Source organism: Balearica regulorum, chromosome 3, assembly GCF_011004875.1.
Source record: "Balearica regulorum gibbericeps isolate bBalReg1 chromosome 3, bBalReg1.pri, whole genome shotgun sequence".
Classification (NCBI taxonomy): Eukaryota; Metazoa; Chordata; class Aves; order Gruiformes; family Gruidae; genus Balearica; species Balearica regulorum.
The window spans coordinates 97,467,843-97,483,802 of record NC_046186.1 but is presented as its reverse complement, the minus strand read 5'-3'; the positions used below and the strand labels follow the sequence as shown (position 1 = coordinate 97,483,802).

Here is a 15,960-nt window from a genome sequence, read left to right as displayed (position 1 = left end):
AAATTACCCTTACAAAGCCATCTGCCTGCAATGCAAAGTTATATGAAGGGCATCAGGCAGTCAGACAGAAGCAAGCTGAAAGGCAGAGTGACAGCCTTGTATGATGGCTCTACTAGATAAACAGAAGCCCGCAAATGAAAGCCTCTCAGAATACCATCATCCGCTGTCACAATGCAATTACGGAACAGAATGATAGCAAGATAGAGGCTCCCGCAAATGGAATGATAAAAGTATTGACTGATTTGATTGAATGATTAAAATAATGCAGACATAAAATGAAAAAAGATTGAAGATTGTTACAGAGAAATAGGTGAGGAAGCATGATACTGAAGGCTTGTCACTCCTGTCTTCACTTCCACACAGACAAGCATATTTGCTCATTGTTTGCTGTGCTCTTTTTTTCAGGTTGCTATTTCTGCAGATGTCAAAGAAGTTCTGTTAACTGATGGAAATGAAAAGGCCATCAAAAGTATCCTTATTCAGATAGAAAACTGGTTTGTTGTGCTCGTTCCTTTTTACTGGCTGAGTAACAATCAATATAAAGACAGACAGCATGGGGTATATTAAGAAAAAGTCCCCACATAAGTAATTAAAAAATAGATGTAGAATATCTTGAACAGAGCTACAGCTTCCCCTACAATAAATGCCACATTTTCTTCTTTAATTAAAAAAGTACGTGTTGGTATAGAGCAAGTACAGTAGTAAATATTTGTCTTATGGTTGAGTGCTGAAAGATTCCTTGTGTGTGCTGCATGTTACAGGAGGTGTAGCAGTGAATCAAATCATTAGCTCCCCTTCACATATTCCTTTTGCTGCAGAACTAGATTTTATTTTTAATTTTCAGATACTAGCCTCTTAAAACATAGCTAGTATTTGTATATTGTCATAGCTTTTCCCGTGTATATTGAAATGCATGGTTTCATTGTTGCTGCTAAGTTATAACTGCCTATAAATTACCCATTTAGTGTGCTTAATCAATTATCAATTTATCATTATTTCTCTTGATGTAAGATTGCAAAATGCCTCTGTCCCTTGTAGAAGGTATTTTATTATATTTCTTATATTAGAATAAATTGCTATTATGCCCTTCTAATATGAATACATAGTTCAGAAAATTGAACTGGACTTTGGCTAAGCGAGAGAATGAGTGAGCATAATTTGTGGCCACATTAAATATCAGCACAGAACAAGAACAGATATATACAGTGAATACTAATAGCCCTTAGAAATTGAGAGGGGGAAAAAAGGAAGATATCTATTTGCTTTTGTTCCTTGGTAATCTTTTCATTTGCATTTTAAGGCAGACTTTTTTTTTTATGTTTTGGCCACTGCATCGTCAGAATTACTTAGATTTGACTTTTGTATCTATTTGATAGCTAACGTAATGAGTCCTTAGTGAAAAAAATAAGTTAAACCAATTTGTAGTTTAAAAAAATTGCAGTTGCTGATGACTGTTAAAACAGGAGACATTGCAGTGCAATAATATTAGCTACTACCTTTAAAAAGACTTTCTCAGAGGTAACTATAATTGCCTTCAACACTTTAACAATTTCATGGAAAAAACCAGCCAGTCCTAGATCATATCTTTTAAAAGTTGAAGGACATCTTATAAAAGTCTCCGTTTTCTTGAAAATGCAAGTTCCCAGTTGTGGTCCTCGTGTCTTGAGGAGGAAGTATTCATTATTCGGTGTATTTTAATCAGTGTCACCCCTTCCAGTCTTTCTTCTATGTCATTATGAAGTTAAAAAATATGGGAGAAAAAAATGTTTCAAAACTAGCCTAAGAAAACAAACTGATGTTTTATAGAAGCACAGGTATTTAACAAAAGGTCATTTTACCCACAGAAAGCTTCAGGTGAGCTCAGTAATCATCAAGTCAGCAAATATCTCGCATAGCAGATTCCATAAACATACCTGAACTTTTTTTGAAATTTAGAAGTCTTCTATAGCAAGGAAAATTGGCGAGTGCTAAAAGTATTCACTCAGTCTTTGGAATTAAACAAATTAAAGTGTTTTTATTCCTAAAAAAGATACTGTTAATGTCATCTAATTAGCGCACCTTAGTTTTTTCACAGTATGTTTTAGAAATATCTTTTATTTCCAAAAGTCTTACAAGGAGTCTTCATCTGTATTCACGCAGTGAATCCCTTTCAGAGAAGTGATTGGTGGAAGGCTCTAACAGGAATTTATTTTTCTTTTTTAACATTTGGTGCTCTGAAGGCTCAGCATTCAAAGTGCTTTTATTGTGTTGGATTTTACAATGGGCTTAATATTAGCAGGGTGCCAAAGTGCAGCAGACTAAGAACTTTACAGTGTAGGTAGAATGTATTCTTAAAAGTGCACATAATAAAATTTATGTTGCATTTTATGTGTTTTATGGACTTCAGTAGTAATTTTATGATCTGTCTTGTGGTAATTTTCTTTTACATCCTTTTCTACAGTGACTAGCTATAACAGAAGTTTAGGCTAAATTTAGATCTGTTTCAGCCACACCAGACTCACTGAAATCAGTAAGAATTTTTAGTGTAACTGGAAATAGCATTTGGCCCCAAGTGCCACAGACTACAAATGATGTATTTTTGCTAAGTTTTATCATTGCTGATGGTATTTTTTAATTGTTTAGCATACCAAATTAAATTAATGTGGGATAAAATACTGTTTTCTTTTGTAGATTCCGCTCTTCAGGAATAGTTAATGCCTAGTATTATGCTTTTTATGTAGGTATTATAGATTAAAATAATCTTGTTTAAAAATTACTGTTTACATCTTCCCTTTAAATTTCTTAGGAAGCTTAAATTACATGCCAGTCATACTATAATATCCAAAAATTACTTTCCAAAAAGTAAAAGTGGTTGTCAACAAAAAAGAAAAAAAATCACTGTCAGAAGCCAGGAAATCACCAAGCAAGCCTGCTAATTATTCTTAATGGGCAAGATGAGCACATTAAGAAACAAATGAATACATCAGTGAAATGTAATTGAAAATCGACCTGGCAATAGTGCATTGCATCTGAGAATCTGCCTTTGTATTATTATCATCATCATAATTATTGTTGGTTTTGTTGTTGTTATCGCTATTCAGTGAACGTAACTAACAGCTTTGCTTTGTGAAGTCTCAAGCTTTTGAGGATTTGATTTTTCTTTTAATTTTTGACATTCTTCGTATTATTCTCTGCCACGGGAAGTCTTCACTATGTATGTTTTCAATATCTATATTAGAATATGTTATTGAAATGTTACAAGTTAAAACAATTTATGAATATGTTAATTTCAAATCGTTGTCGTTTTAACCATTTCATTGTGAAATATAGAGCTATATTTTGTATTAATCAGTGGTCTTATGCAAGAGGTATATGGAGGTTTTTTTAAGGATATTACGATTTGATTTATTAGTCCATTTAAAAGACTTCTCTCTAACTCACTCCTTTTGCTTATCATGGGCAGATTTTAATTGATTAACAGATCATTTATATTGCAAAATCAATAAAATAAAGATAAAATAAAGACAGATGTTATTGCTTTTGCAGCTTCATTCAAAACTTTATTGTTGGTTTTGTGTGTTTTATCTAAGCTCTTTCAGGATCATTTAAATAAAGTATTAAAAAGAAAAATATAGATATTTCAAGTGAATAATAAAGTTATACATAGGCAAAGTTATCAGATTCACCCCCATCAAAATTTGTAATTTTGGGTGATATGCGTTCAGATACAAATTTTCCAACTTAGGTAATATCTATGACATAGTCAGTCGTGAACATCGAATTCTCTCCCCAGAACACCGGAAGCATCTATATTCAGTTCAACATGACCAAGTCCAAGGATGAGGTTCATTTTTAGTAAAAATTGTGTCCTGTTTCAGAGAGGCTGTGTGCTTTCTGCCTTAGCTCTGTTTCACACCACGCACTAGTGACTTGAACTACTGTCTGAGAGCATCAATAATACAAAACATTGTTGCAGTGCACTATAATGGCCATTAAAATATAGTGTATGGATCTTTCGACAGTCCTGGGAAATTTAGGTTAGAAAGGTCATGTTCAGCCTGAATGCCTGACGACATGGGCTCATCAATTATTTAAAAAAGCTAGTGTTAACATGTTTACAACAATTATTAAGTTTTGCTCAGTTATATAATTTAAGTGCAGTGTAGCTAATTTGTTAACAATGTTACTTCTGCCTCTACTTCAAAGTAGTGTGCTCTGCTCATGGCATTATTTATGCCTTCCTTTTGCTTCACAGGTATAGATCATTCATTACTACTTCTCATTGCATGTTGTGGAAAAGATTTAAAAGGCACGTCCAAACTACAGAGATTTGTTTAAACCACTTTTCTGTCATTCCATTTCTCATTTTTGGCTTCAATATCAGTTGCCTTTTCTTTTACATTGTTTGGGTAGAGGCTTTCCTAAAATAACTTTTCTTAAATAGCCAACCATGTCAGGAAGGCCAAGTAGGTGATTTCGGCAAAGCCATTGAAAAGGTGATATTTTAAATTAGCCTGACACTAGTGTTCAATTTTTCTTAGAAGAGCACTTGCAAAGAATTCAACTTATTTTGTGCTCCCTGAAACATCCTCCTAATTAGCATCAGATTCCTGTACCTTAAATAAGAAAGAGGGATCATTGACATCTTTATCAAAAATGTCTGTTTAAGATAATTTTTTTATATTCAAGAGTGAATTGTTCAAATATGTATGGATTCACACTGGGTGACATTTAGTATTCTCAGAGTTTTCGGTTACTTGCTATACCTTTTCCTTTCAATGGCTTCTCACTAACCACAAGTGATTGATTAAGAAGGTTGTCTTTCTAGGCATAGATGACAACAATTGTCATTGACAGCCCTTGCTTTGGCCTGCCTGCATGGCTACCCAAATTTGTGACCTGATCTTCCAAACTGAAAGAAGCCGATACATGAGGTTAGGCATTGAAACACGAGGCTGAGGCACTGTTGCAGTGCCTATGGGGAAGAAAAAGCATTTCTTGCTTTGTACTATCTTTTATGGTGGTTGCAAACCATTCTCAAGAAAGCAAATAGACTAGAAACTCCTTTGCCTATAGGTTAAGGTGCTGCCGTTGTGCGTTGGGTTTCACCCAGACAGAGCCAGGAACAAAGGTACGTGTCCTGTGGCAGGACAGGTACTCAAAACCCATAAACCTCCAACCTGTGATCTAGTGATACAGTCGAAAAGCAGCACAAACTAAATTGGCCATGAAGTGACCGTGCTAAAAAATCTGTGTTCACCGTGGTTGCAGTTCTTATATTTGTAAACAATAGCTGCCTTGACATGTATATAAGGTATGGGAAGACTTTTTCAGTTCTCTCTATAGCTACAGGGCTAGCATTTCCTTAAATGAAACAGTAAACAGAGGTAGGCAACAAAAACAAGTTACTGCGTAGATATATGGCTGATGTGCTGGAGTAGCAATGTAAAATTTATGCTTCTGAAAAAAGACTGACTCTTAGCACAGATTAAAGACGACAAAACAGATAAAAGACATTGTGAAGGTGTTAGCCGATGGGGAAAAGTATTTTTTATTATTTTTATTACTGCTCTCATTTTATAGATAATTCTTAACAAATATGCTACAGATGTAAGCGAGATCATCTCAAGAAACCAAAATGCAGGCGTATTTAAGGCTCAGAAAGTGTCAAGCTGGTAAGATTCTACTAAACTGTTTTATGGATTCCTGCATGTAATTGTATATTTAATGTAAATGTGATATATGTGCAAAAGTGTGAAAATGTCACCTATATTTCTGATGCTGACACAAATGTGTATATACAAGTAGGTAAGTGATGCAAGACAGAAATTTGGAAGTATTTAAAAAATATTTAATTGCTTTTTAACACAGCAAATACAGTATGATTAATCTTGGTGACATAATCTCTCTTTCCTTTTTATTTTTTTAAGATACAGTATGTCTCTTCAAGCTGCGGTTTAGTGCATGGTTAAAATTTGGCTGCTTCAGAGTCAGCATTACCCACTGTACTGAGTGTGAGGCTTGGAGCGAATGTACTTAAATCACTGGCAGGTTTCATTTTAAATAGCTCTGAGAATTCAGGGTGGCAACAAATCCCATTTGCACCTGAGGTAGATGTTGTCGGAGCGTCCATGGGAGGTTTTCTGGTCATCGTGTCTGTACGATCAGTATCACATTTTGTCACAACAAGGGCAGATGGGGAGCATGGGAGCCAGGCACAGCGTGCTGGGGCCTTTCTCAACCTCCTTGACTATGTCCTATTGTGCATGGCACACCCAGCGTTTTTCTCTAAGTACTTTAGCTCTGTTTTCTCCAAGTTAGCCCTGAAGGCGTGCTATGGAGGGCAAGAGTTGTAGAAGTTCAGAGAAGTTGGCCTCCAGAGCCCTTCCTGACCCACCCTGTAGTAGATGCCACTGAAGTTAGCTGTTTAACTATCTATTTCATTGAAACATCTCCAGGTACACTAGGGACTGGAAGCAGCTGAAAAACTGAAGTGTGTTCGTCTCTCATACTATTTAAAAAGTAAATTGTAAAGTAAGTCATATTTATGGCATAGGGTTATGAATTAGAATGGGCTTAGAGATGGCTACCTAAGAGCAAATAGAGCTTATTTGTGTGCCTAAATTTTTTTTTTTTTTTGGTGCTTCTCATTCCAGAAGAAGGTGTCTCAGGCCTTCTCAAAGTGACAAAAGTAAAGCTGAAAAAGGGCTGGGAAAGGCAAGCTGTTACAGCAGAATAAGTTTATTAACATAGGGGGTTAAACCCATACAATTCTAATGGCGATCATTCACATCATTTATCCTATGCTTATATAGCCATTCTGTGTATTGAAGTTCTTTTAAGTGAGCACTTATGGTTAGAAAAATTCTGCCTTCATTAGGATAGATGTGCATATAACTTAGAGATGTATTTCTGCATCCTAATAAGTGCCTACCAAGTAGACAAAGGCCATGCGGCCCCAGGAATAGTCTTTCAGGTTCCATGTACTGAATGGTTCTTGTGAGCAACCTCAGACGCTCATCGCTGCTGAGGAGAGCCTGTGTGGTACATCCATCCAGAAGTTTAGATTTTGTAGATTTTATATGAGATTTCAGATTTCATCCCTTGTCAAGACTTCAAACCTGGTCTTTTAGATATCAATCAAAAGCACATTTTCTACCCTGTCCTCATTTACATTTATCTAATGCTTAAGGTCATTTGTGATCATTTGAGTGTATTTCAGCATATGGAATCAGTGAATAATAGATTTCAGCCTCATGCTGTGAAGAAAGATTGTGTTTTTACAAGACATGATGTTGTTTACTGGGTGTTAATAATCACTAATTAATAAACATATCTAGACATCATAAAATGTTGCATTTTAAGGAGTAAAAATGTCAAGTGTTTAACTTCTTGAGTGCAATAGCATTTAAGGCCTTATTTGCATAAATAAAATAATTAAAATACAAAGGAAGGTGAAATACTATATCAAAACATAAGGCTCATTATAATAAACATGTGAGTTGATTTTTAGTTCTACATTCTTTAAGGCTTTTGCAGATTTGTTGTAACAGTATAAAGTTTTATAAAATAAATATTCAAATGACTCTTTAATTCCAAAAATAATGATCATTTTGCTTTTCTCTATGTTATACACATTAATAGTTGATTTCTCCTGTCAAAATTAAGGTTATGCTTTGCTTATTTGAAAAGTGCTAATGGATGGATCAGTCCTTCAGATTCAGTAATGACATGCGATGAAGGCAGTAACAAAGTTATTTGATCACTTCTCAAGGCCTGGAAGAAACTGAAAGGCTGATGTAAAATCTGAAACATTACCATAACCCTGATTCACTTTTCCTACAACCAAAAACCTTAGTTATATAATGATAATGGGGGGGGGGGGGGGGAAACCACAAGAAAATGTAGTGTTTTGTAGGGAAGAGTGCAACACTGGCATGCGAAGTGACACGAGGTGACTTCTTTTATGTTGGTCAGAGTGTCCAGTGCACTGTTACAAGATTTTTTCCCATATAAATGATAATTCAGAATAGACCCTTCTCACTGCACCTTCATCTCACTTCGGGATCTCATACTCTTTTCCTTGCACATGGAATATAAATTATCAGCGTGAGAATCAGTTTGTGGTTGTTCCAGACATTTAAGTCTAGACCTGGAAAATATGCCAAAAAATGTATGGCACAAAAAGGAGCAATCCAGTATCAGCCAAGAGAAGTTAGATTAGGACAACCTGCCATACATTTATTTATTTAGATTTATACAAAATGCAGTAAATGAGCACTTATCTAGCTCTCTGCCAACTCTTGATTATTGTTTAAAAGTACAGCAATGTAAGCCAAACTGGCAGTTTGTCATATTATGTGTTATAATGTAATAATAGCTATTTAGTAAACAGTTTACTTCAGCAGTGGATATACAATTCTATGTTTATTATTAGCTTCCAAGTGTATGTTCTGAATTTCTTGCGTATGTTTACTGGAAATAGGTACAGTAATGCCACCAAGTTGGTAATAATGACTTGTCATAGTAGGGTGAATTATTAATACCATGTATGAGTTTGATGATTCTGTTTTTTCACAGTTCAAAAATTATCCATGAATCACTTTAAGTTTACCCCATAACTTAGCATGTGAGTTATCCTGATAGCTGTCTTTGTACCATCAACTGTTATTAGCTTGACATGAATCATATCATTGTTTTGAACATGTCCACCAATGAGTAAATGAGCAACAACAGTCATGGAATCTCTGCTCTTTTTCTTCTCTTTATTTTAATGTGGAAATGTTCCTGAAGCAGGGGTTTGGGTTGTAGAATTTTGAAAAATTGTTTTTATTACGAATGTCATGATGGAAAAGCTTTATCAAAGAGGAAAGCTTGCGGTATATTCTAAAGGTTAACAAACTCTATTTGTCTATCTACCAGGGAATTTGTTCTTCCATCAGATTCCCTTGTCTGAGAAGACCGAATCTGTTAAGAATAAAATTTGTATACTTACAGTTGATACAGGACCTGTGAGTTTTAGGTGTGGACAAGTGTATTGTTTTGCTAAGAGTTTCCTCAGAGAGATTACATTCCACATAGGAGTGTGAACAAGTACATACAACAAGTCAGTGAGAGAAATGCGTATGGTGTGATGCACACTTTGATTTGATTAGTAATAATGTATCATAACTTTTTTGTTCATTCTATAGTCGACATATATGGCCAAGTGGCCAAAAGTGACAATCCCTTCTCCTTGAAGGTTAACAGATAAATTGTAATCTGTTATCCAAGATTTTAGTGTTCCTTACAAATGCAATGAATTTACAAGCTTCCAGAATGAAACCTAAAAAGAAGAAAGGTCTTTCTAAAGACTAAATGGCATTCAGTATGATAGTAGGATGAGGTCTCAGTGACAGAGCACTGAACTATGTAGTCCTGATTCCATTCTTATATTAATTACTTCTTTCTCTGTAACTGCCAACCCACGAATATTTTACGTTACTACAATGTTATTCAAGTACGCTGGCTTTCTAACCTTCCTGATTTCAACTGGTCACGCAACAGGTTTCATCAACGTAGGACAGCTTTAATAAAGACTCCCACTATGTTTTCATTCATCAAATCAACCTGAGTGTTGCTAAATTCAGACTTTATGAAAGCATACTTATTGAACTTGTTGCGTTTGTCAGCTTAGCAACCCTAAAGGAATCCCTTTCATCCAACTACTTTTCCAGTCTCCCCATGTAACACCCTTGCATGCGCACCATCTATTGGCAAGGAGGAAGATGCCAAAAGGAACATTTCCTGCTCTTTGGTTAGAAAGAAAAAGCTCCTGGTTCCGGCTGTCTTCATTTGATGATTTTATGTACGTGTAGGAAGAAACAATGAACAGACTGTTCATGTTGATTATGAATTTGTAGCTCTCTATCACAGAAAACACAACTCAGGTGGAAACCGCTCCATATCTCTGATCATACTTGCCCTTCTCTGAATCTTTTCCAGTTTCAATCTACTCCTTTTCAGATGAGGATGAGCAGTACTGCATTCAAAGTGCACGCAAATGATAGATATATGTAGGGGAATAATTATGCTTTCTGTTCCTCTTCTAAAAATGCGTAACAGTAATTTGCTTTTTTGACTGCAGTTGAGCCCTGAGCTGATATTTTCATAAGACTGTTTGTCACAACCTCAGGAGATTTCCGCTGATGATCAGTTCAGAGACCTTCATTTTCTTTATGAAGCCAGAATTATTTTTCCTGTTGCACACTTTGCATTTATCCACACTGAATTTCATCTGGCATTTTACTGTCCAATAACTCAGTTTCATCCTTCTGCAATTCTTCAGTCTCTTTTCCTTACTGTCTTGAATAACGTCTTAGTATCAGCAAAGTTTACCACTTCAGTGCTCGTCTCTTGTAAATGTGTTGAATAGAACAGGTCCCAGGGGAACTGCACTGATTATCTCCCTCCATTGTGAGAACTGACCATTTACTACTACCCTGTTCCCTGTCTTTTGTTCCATTATTTAGCCATGCCAGGACTCTTGTCCAGTGGCTGTCTACTTTCCTTAAATGTTGGTGACAGTCTTTGCTAATAGCCTTTTGGAACCAGAAGTAGCCTGTGTTACCCAGATCACACTTATGTGAACACTTGTTGACACCTTTGAAGAGCTCAGGGTTTATAAAGCAGGACTTCCTTTTACAGAAGAGGTATAAAAAAACCACTTCTGTGGTGAAATTGTCTTCAGTTTCTTCTACAGTGAACACTGACACAAAGAATTAATTTCACCTCTCTGAAATGGTGTCATCCTCTGTGAGTGCTCATTCTATAAACTGATGATCAGCTGGCAGGAAGATTTAGAACAAAAGAGTGAGTACATTCAGTTTTGGCCTGCAATAATATATATAATTAGATATTATATCTAATTTTCCAAGTTTGTGATCCTTTCTTCATTTGGGTGCGACTTCAACTTTTGGAGGAATGACATCTTGTTTCTAGTAACCTCCTTTACCATTTGGCCATACCAACTTCCAAGCCTCTCCTATTTGTGTACTTCACCCAGTTCTGTTGACTTAATAAAGTTGCAATTTATTTTAAATTGCATTGTAGATTTGTCTATCTATCTCCTTTATGTGACCAGATAAAAATATATAAAGAAAAAAAAATAGCAAGTTTTGTAGAGAAATTTCTGTGTTTGGAAGAACAGGGAGAAAAGCTAGGTGCTAGCTAAAAGTAAAGCATTGCATTATTTCAAATAATTCTTGCTCAAATCCTTGGCTATTTTATGATCGTCTCCTCTTAGCTTAAAAACCATGGTTTTGGTAAAACTATTCCTCTTGTACTCTCTTGGACTGTACAGGAAGACTAGGTGGAGATCACTGATATGAGAAAACTTACATCTTTCTTCCCAGGGCTTTAAAGGAAAACGTCCATGAGATGTTAGAATTGAAGATTTTTAGCCAACTTTTGCATTGTTTCCTGCTTCATGTTGTTACCATTGTACCTTTGTCCACCCTTCTTTGTCTACCTTGGCCCTACCTTAATAGACAGTCATTGACTACACAATTTCTGTAGGCTCTCTCCTTCACAGGCACTCTCAGGTAATCTTTGCCACAGACGTAGGAAAGTTGGAACAAACTTTAAATTTTGACGAAATGATGCTTACAGTGTTATCTTCATTTATTTCATTAATATTCAATTAATATTCAGTTATTCAAACATTAACCAAGGATACTGAAAATGAATGGGGTTCAGGAAAGAGGTGGAAGAGTGAATCAGGGTCTGGAAATGAGAGAGTTAAAGAGCTCTGTTTACTTAACTTGTCAAAGAAATGACGATTGTTAAGAAATGAATTGATTTTGATCTGAAAGTCTCATGTGGGGGGAAAAAAATCTTTAATAGAAGATCACTCTTTAATCTAGCTTACAAGCACCTAACAGGATGTAGAAATAGAAGCTAGACAAATTCAGTCTAGAAAAAAAAATGAGATTTGACAGAGAGAATGATAATACATTAGAACATCTATCCATGGGAAGTGGTAGTTTCTTAAGCAGTGAATGTGTTTAAATCAAGTTGAATATCTTTCTGAAACGTGTATTAATTTCCTGACATACATGGACTTGATACAGAAATTTGGAATCTTGGATGTTTATAATGGTCCCTTCTGCCCTCAGAATTTAAGCACCTGTGAATTACATTTTCTCTGCTGTTTTTAATTTTTCCCCCCATTCAGTACTTCTGGACCTGCCTGGTTCACTTCACATTCTTTGTTTTTTTCTTCTTGTTCCCTTGATTATCCTCCCCATTTTCATGGATAGACTATTTTCCATAGAGCAAGAAACTGTCTTCTTTTCCTTCGTATTTTTACACAAAAGGAACTTTTACAAAGATTTCATTCACTGATCCTACCAGTACAGTTGTGCCACATGTGCTTATGCTGTCTTGCATTTTGAAATTATGTATTTTTTTAATACCATATCAATCTGAATTAGAATGTGAGAACCATCCATTTTGTGCATAATGTACTACATGAACCTTGCTAAAAACAGTAGTCAATCTCCTAAATAGACTGATTTAGAATGTATTGATGTAGAGGAGGCATGCAAAAAGGCAAATTTCAAGCACCAGTGGTATTTTTTTATTAATAATGCTTTTATACAAGATATTCTCACTTCTTTTTAAAAAATAGCCACACTTGTGCTGAATGTTGGTCTGTGGTGTGTCTACAAAATGGAAAACTTTATTCTGCAACAGCTGAATTTACATGCAGTGTATTTATTATGTCCCCCAAATTTAGTAGCTTTTCATATGCAGCAAATGTGTAAGTGTTAGGACTGTTATTTTTGAAGAAAAAACTGTAATGTTCCCATCTGAATTTTAGCAAAATATGTTGTACAGAATAAGAGAGAGAAAATATGTTCTCAGAATAAGGAATAAGGGAAGCACGTAACTTTATCTGTGCTTTTAAAAAGAAACTTTTAGACAAGAAAACCTAGGTAGAATCATAGAATATCTCAAGTTAGAAGAGACCTATCATTGGTTTTGGTGTTTTCTTCTTTTTTATTACCACATTAATGTGATGAGGTTTCATCGTGAATTGTTGTACCAGACATTGTATACACACGGAGCAAAAAGGCAGTTTGTGTTATGTGAATCTATAGTCAAGACCAGAGCTAGATATGGTGAGGAAGGATAACGAGGATAACTGTGGTCAGCATGATAGACAGCGTTGGAGGCACAAGACAGCCTAGCCTATTTTCAGTTTTTGTAGGCACTATTTTAAAGGAGAATTTCAAGGATAACGGAGTAAGTTTGTGAATGTTCATGGATAACATAGTGGAAGAAAATTGTAAAGGTGCTTGCTTGAAAAGTTAAGTGGAAGATGTAGCTGACATTAGGGCTGATTAAAGAAGGGACTTGTCCTTTCAATATTGAATGAGAGATAAAAAATAGGGAAGTGAACATTTGTGAAGCATTTGGAAAAGAAGACTTGCAACTTACCTGGAGGAGTACAGAGAAAGGTGACAAGATCAGGGTTGTAGGCAAGAAAAACAATCTTTGCGACAGCCTACTGAATAAATATTAATAGGGCAAGACTGCATTTTCCAAGAGCAGAGAGAACAATATTGTGATGTTGAGATGTAGGTGATGATGACATGGTCAAGAGTTTAAGTTGAGTGGGTAGATGAGAAACTTCTTAGAGATGCTATGCAGAGAGAATAAGCTAAATCTGAACAGACATCAGGTATGCAAATATAGAAGGTCTAAGCTAAGTCTAGATTACAGATTGGAATTAATGCTTAATGCTTATGTCCAAAGGGATCAAGAAAAGGTGGCAGTAACAATGCCTTGTTGTACTTTAAAGGTGATGAACTTCTGTTTCACCGAGGCTGTTAAAAATACTGAGTTGTGAGTCTAGATGCACAGTGTGAAGTAGTGAAGTGAGTAGTTGGATTTAGCTGTTATGGATGAGAGAGCCCAGAAGTAAATTTCAGAGGAAGAAGAGGTTGAGATGGAACATTCTGCAATTATCAGAAATGTGGGAAAGGCTTGAAGATAATCTTTGGAAGAGCAGATTGAAAGAATGATGAGAGGCAATTAAAAAAAACCCAAACAGAAAATAATGGAATTAAAAATTCTAATGAATAGCAAGATTTTACTGGGCTGAGGAGAGAAGAAAGGTCCAGGAGAATGAGGATAAAATGCAGATTTTGAGCCTAGCTGAGAAAAATCATCGGTATATTTTGACAAGAGTAGATGAATGACATGGAAGTTGCCGAAACCTGCAAGGAGACTTTAAAAGGAAATGTCCATCAGCAATTGTAAATATCTCATTCAAACTCCTTAGAAATGTGAGAGGAAAGGGAAAATAGTTGATGTTGGGTACCTGTGGTTGCAAATTTAACCTTGGTCCCTTCAAACCAGGTGTGCACTTTAGGGGATGGTATAATGGATAAGAATAAAAAGAAAAGTGAAACAATGAAGGTAAGAAGGCAGAAGGTGAAAGAAGGTGGAGAATATAATGAGAAAGATGGGGAAATGATAGTGGCCAAAATTACAAGACTCCTCGGAGGAGTTGTAATGATAAGTGTACACACTGCCTCTGTTGCTATATTAAAATCCATCTTCTTGATCTTTATACAGAGCTGAGGAATCTCAAACAAAGATCAAGGTGTGGAGAAACATCCTGATGATGCCTTTTGTTAATGTGTTAATGAACTTGCTCGGTTAATGTCATAGAAAAAAGTCATCTAAACCCCCAGACAAAATCTTTTACTTGAACTTGTATACTTACCAATGATAATGCTTTTCAAAGGCTGAAGCCTAAATTAAAATATGAAAAGAAGAGGTGGGTAGATAGGGGTTCTTGGTAGCTGTTCATCTGCTAAGTGGGACGAAATTTTTTTTCTCTTCATTAAAACTACTAATACATTTTGAAGCAAGTAAGGCTTTTGTGTCTTTTGTCCTTTCTTCTAATTTTGATTTTTTGTCTTTATCTGCACAACTACTTTTCTGCTAACTTGAGAGCTACCCTAGCCTGTGCCATTCATCACAAGAACATCTCAGAGGGACTTGGAAATGTTTCAAGTTTTAACAATCGGAGATTTAACCTGTTTTTTCTCATGTAAGTTACCTGCCTAGACACACTAGGAAGACAAACACTGAATAACAGAAGTTGAATAATAATAGTAATGAGGAATTTTGCATGAGAAATAAAAACCTGGTAAAATCAGGTCTTTTGTTGCAGATTGCTGAGATACTTTACCAGTGTAAGAAAAAGAGTGTCGACATTTGTCAGGCTATCCTCCATAAATTAGAATTACTGTACAGGGGAAGTGCAGCCTTGGCTGCCGTCACTATCCCTGCAACATTTGCTATTTTGTTGGGGTTTTTTTTTAATTTGAAATATAAGGAGATATTTGGGGATACCGTTGCTAGTACTTAAAGTCTCTGTTTTCTCAGTTGATCTTTTTGTTCTATTATCATTACAATTCTTTTTATCTTGACCTAATCACATTTTCTGCTTGTCAATTTAAAAGATAAATGGGGGGGAGGGCGGGGGGGGGGGGGGGAAATGCTTTGATTGTTTGTGTTGTGTGTTGTTTGGGCGGGGGGGGGGGGTGTTAATGAATTTGTTGCTTTAGAATGGTGTAAGGTTGACAGCCTAGGAAACTAAAGCATCAGTACATATTTTCTCAGACTATTTCGATAGTATGCTTTATCCCTGACCTGGAAAAGCCACCTCTGCATGTGAGAGGATAGCTCATTCTCCATAGCTCATTCAGTCCTTGTCCTTTTTGCTAGGACTGCCATCAAGATTGCTAATTATAGTAATAGGTTTGTGACGTGGGTACTTTTCCTCTGAAAACTGGTCAAATTCATTTGATACAGGCCATAAAGCAGCCATTAGTGGGTACCAAGTTTCAGCCACCATCAGTTTGACCTAAGTAGTAGCTGAACAGTGCTCTAGTGTTTTTTCCTTGCATCCTATTTCATTTT

At 35.8% G+C, this 15,960-nt stretch overlaps 1 protein-coding gene across 1 annotated transcript in view; it reads left to right on the top strand.

Moving 5' to 3' along the window:
* The window catches only part of CAMKMT (calmodulin-lysine N-methyltransferase), a 225,839-nt gene that overhangs the window by 186,326 nt on the left and 23,553 nt on the right, over positions 1-15,960 (top strand). The window contains exons 6-7 of the mRNA XM_075749116.1: positions 406-469; positions 5,588-5,654. Of these exons, the coding sequence (XP_075605231.1) occupies positions 406-469; positions 5,588-5,654 (131 nt within the window). The remainder of the gene's footprint in view (positions 1-405; positions 470-5,587; positions 5,655-15,960) is intronic.